Source organism: Eimeria mitis, genomic scaffold (assembly GCF_000499745.2).
Source record: "Eimeria mitis Houghton genomic scaffold, Emh_scaff6081, whole genome shotgun sequence".
Lineage (NCBI taxonomy): Eukaryota > Apicomplexa > Conoidasida > Eucoccidiorida > Eimeriidae > Eimeria > Eimeria mitis.
The window spans coordinates 1-3,137 of record NW_024015659.1 but is presented as its reverse complement, the minus strand read 5'-3'; the positions used below and the strand labels follow the sequence as shown (position 1 = coordinate 3,137).

The 3,137-nt window shown below is 55.2% G+C and overlaps 1 protein-coding gene across 1 annotated transcript; it reads left to right on the top strand.

Moving 5' to 3' along the window:
- Positions 1-180: 180 nt before the first annotated feature.
- EMH_0085800 (uncharacterized protein) lies at positions 181-2,514 on the top strand (the record flags this gene model as incomplete). Its single annotated transcript, XM_038022876.1, has 7 exons — positions 181-363; positions 420-632; positions 928-1,280; positions 1,483-1,589; positions 1,848-2,029; positions 2,293-2,427; positions 2,512-2,514. 7 exons carry the CDS (start codon positions 181-183, stop codon positions 2,512-2,514), a joined length of 1,176 nt encoding a protein of 391 aa, XP_037878730.1.
- Between the last annotated feature and the right edge of the window lie 623 nt (positions 2,515-3,137).

Genomic DNA, 3,137 nt, shown 5'->3' with positions numbered 1-3,137 from the left:
CTGCAGCAGAGCCAGCAGCAGCAACTGCTGCAGCAGAACCAGCAGCAGCAAGTGCTGCAGCAGAGCCAGCTGAAGCGACGGCTGCAGCAGCAACAGCTGCAGCAAGTGCTGCTGCAGCAGATGCTGCAGCAGATGCAGCAGCAGCTACACTCAAAGTAGCAGCAGCTGCAACCGAATGTGATGAGACAGCCGCAAGAGCAACAACAACAACAACAGACGAGACAGCAACTGAAGCAGCAGAAGCAACAACTGCAGCAGAAGCAGCAGCAACTGCAGCAGAAGCAGCAGCAGCAGCAGCAGAAGCAGCAGCAACTGCAGCAGAAGCAGCGGCAGCAGCAGCAGCTGATGATGGCTCAGAGAGCCGTTTGGGATTTCCAGTGCCTCAGCAGCAAATAGAAGCAGCTGCAGCAGCAACACAGGAAACAGCAGCAGCAGCAGCGACAACAGAAACAGCAGCAGCAGCGGCAGCGGCAGCGGCCGAGCCAGGAGCAGCAGCAGCAACAAGAGCAACAGCAGCAGCAGCAGCAGCAGCAGCAGCAGAGGAAGACACTGAAGGCTGGATTGCTGTGAAACCCCGACGGCCCCGCCGCTGGGCAGATGTGCCTATATCTGATGACGAAGACATCACCGTGGTAACAAACCCTAAACCCTAAACCCTAAACCCTAAACCCCAGACCCTAAACCCTAAACCCTAGACAAGCGGAACTGCATGAGTGCATGCAACTTGAACGGAGCTGTTTCTTTATCTCTCTTCCCTGTATTTATCTTTGCTGCCTTTTTCTCTTTCGTATTTCTCTCTAGGGTTTAGGTTTTAGGGTTTAGGGTTTAGGGTTTAGGGTTGGCCTAGGATATGTTAGGGTTTCGCTTGTCTGTGTTGTTATAGCATTTGTTTTATTTTTATTTTTTTTATTTTCTTTTTGTTTGCAGCGCCGGGGCCCCCGGAGGCCCCCCAGCGGCGTTCCCGCTGGGCTGCAGCGGCAGCCGCAGCGGTTTGGGGGCCCACCTGCTGCTCGGAGGCCCTGCGGGTACCTAGAGAGGGGCCCTGCAGCAGCAGCAGCAGCAGCAACAACAACAGCAGCACCAGCAGGCAGCAGGCCGCACCGACATGCTTGTGTCTTTAGTGCTGCTGTTGCTGCTGGTCTGATTAACCCAGGAAGAGACATTCAAGTTGTACCCAGCGAGCAGCTGCAGCAGAAACCGCAGCAGCAGCAGCAGCAGCAACAGCAGCAGCAGCAGCAGCAGCAGCAAAACATACCGGAAGACGAGAGGGACCTCCAACGGTATCCTGGCCCCCCCAGCAATAACGGGGGCCCCTGGGCCCCCTTTCCTGGCGGATGGTATCTGTGGTAAGTTAACCTGCAGCAGCAGCAGCAGCAGCAGCAGCAGCGGCAGCAGCAGCAGCAGCAGCAGCGGCAGTAGTAGCAGTAGCAGGAGCAGCAGCTGCTGCGGTGCTGTGTGGGGGTTTCGGTTGTTGCTGCTCAGGCACGATCCCATAGGGAACGAGACAAACTGCAGCAGCAAAGGCAGCAGCAGCAGCAGCAGCAAGGGAAGGCTGCAGGAGGACTATGAGCGGGGCCTTGTACAGATCGGTGTGTCCCCGCAGCGCATGCACTCTGCCTCAGCAGCAGCTGCTTCAGCAGCAGCACAAACAACAGCAACAGAAACACCAACACCAGCAGCAGCAGCAGCAGCAGCACCAACAACAACACCAACAACACAGACACCACCTGCACTAGCAGCAACACCAGCAGCACAAGCAGCAAGATAAGAATCTCCACCCTGAAACATATATGCATGCATGCATGCATGCATGCATGTGTGTATATGTGTTGTTGTTGCTGCAACAGGGCGGGTGGGCTCAGCAAGAGGCATAATAGAGCTGTGGAGCATGCTGACGACGAGGGCCCTGGGGCCCCCGGTAAACATAGCTGCATGCATCGGCGGCTGTCTCCCCCTTTGGGAGGACCCCATCAACAGGGGGGGGGGTCACTTCGTTATCAGAAACCTAGCGGGAAAGTCTCAGGCAGTTGTGAGTTCTTGCTGCAGCAACTGCTGCAGCAGCAACAGCTGCTGCTGCTGCTGCTGCTGCTGCTGCTCCTGCTGCTGCTGCTGCTGCTGTAGCAGCAGGAGGAGTTGTATTTTTAGTTGCAGCAGCAGCTCTCATCTATATAGGCGACAGATGCTGCTGCTCTTTCGCCTCGTTGCTGGGAGCAGAAGGGGGGACCTGCTGCTGCTGCTGCTGCTGCTGCTGCAGCATTGGTTGTATATAGTGTCGTTGTGGTGTATGTACAGGGTGTGTTTCTGCTGCTGCTGCGGTCCCTGGAGCAGAAGCAGCAAAGAAACAGAAGAAGCCTGAAGGCTGTCTTGTCGACTCTTACGGGGGTTGTTCTCTGTCTCCGCAACAATGACAAAACCCACAAGGTGGAGGTGAGGCAATTGCTGCTGCTGCTGCTGCTGCTGCTGCTGCAGTTGCTGCTGCTGCTGCTGCTGCTGTTGCTGTTGCTGTTGCAGTAGGAGCTGCTGCGGCTCGGAGCGGCTCCACAGCGTTGCTTATAGCCCTTGTTTAGCCCTCGCCCTGTTGGACTCTCATGCTGCTGCTGCTACTTTTGCTGCTGCTGCTGCTGCTGCTACATGTGCTGCTGCTGCTACTTTTGCTGCTACTTCTGCTGCTTCTTGTGCTGCTGTTGCTGCTGCTACTACTGCTGCAACTGCTGCTGCTACATGCGCTGCTGCTGCTGCTGCAACTACTGCTGCAACCGTTAACTGCTACATCTGCTGTTGCTGCTACATGTGCTGCTGCTGCTGCTGCTACTACTACTACTCCTACTACTACTACTGCTGCTGCTGCTGCTGCTGCTGCTGCTGCTGGTGGTTTCAGGTGTGGGTGGGTTCAACAGCTTGCCAGACGCTGCGGCAGCAGGAGGCTCAGCTGCGGGAGTTTTTGAGCTCTGCAGCAGTTGGCCTGCATCGACTCGACTACGCCTTCTTGTCGCATGAGGCCTGCATCAACAAACACCAGAGAAAGGTTAGACCACTGGACCAATGGACCACTATATATATATATATCTATAAATATATGTCTCTCTCTCTCTCTCTCTCTCTCTCTCTCTATATATATATATATATATATATATATA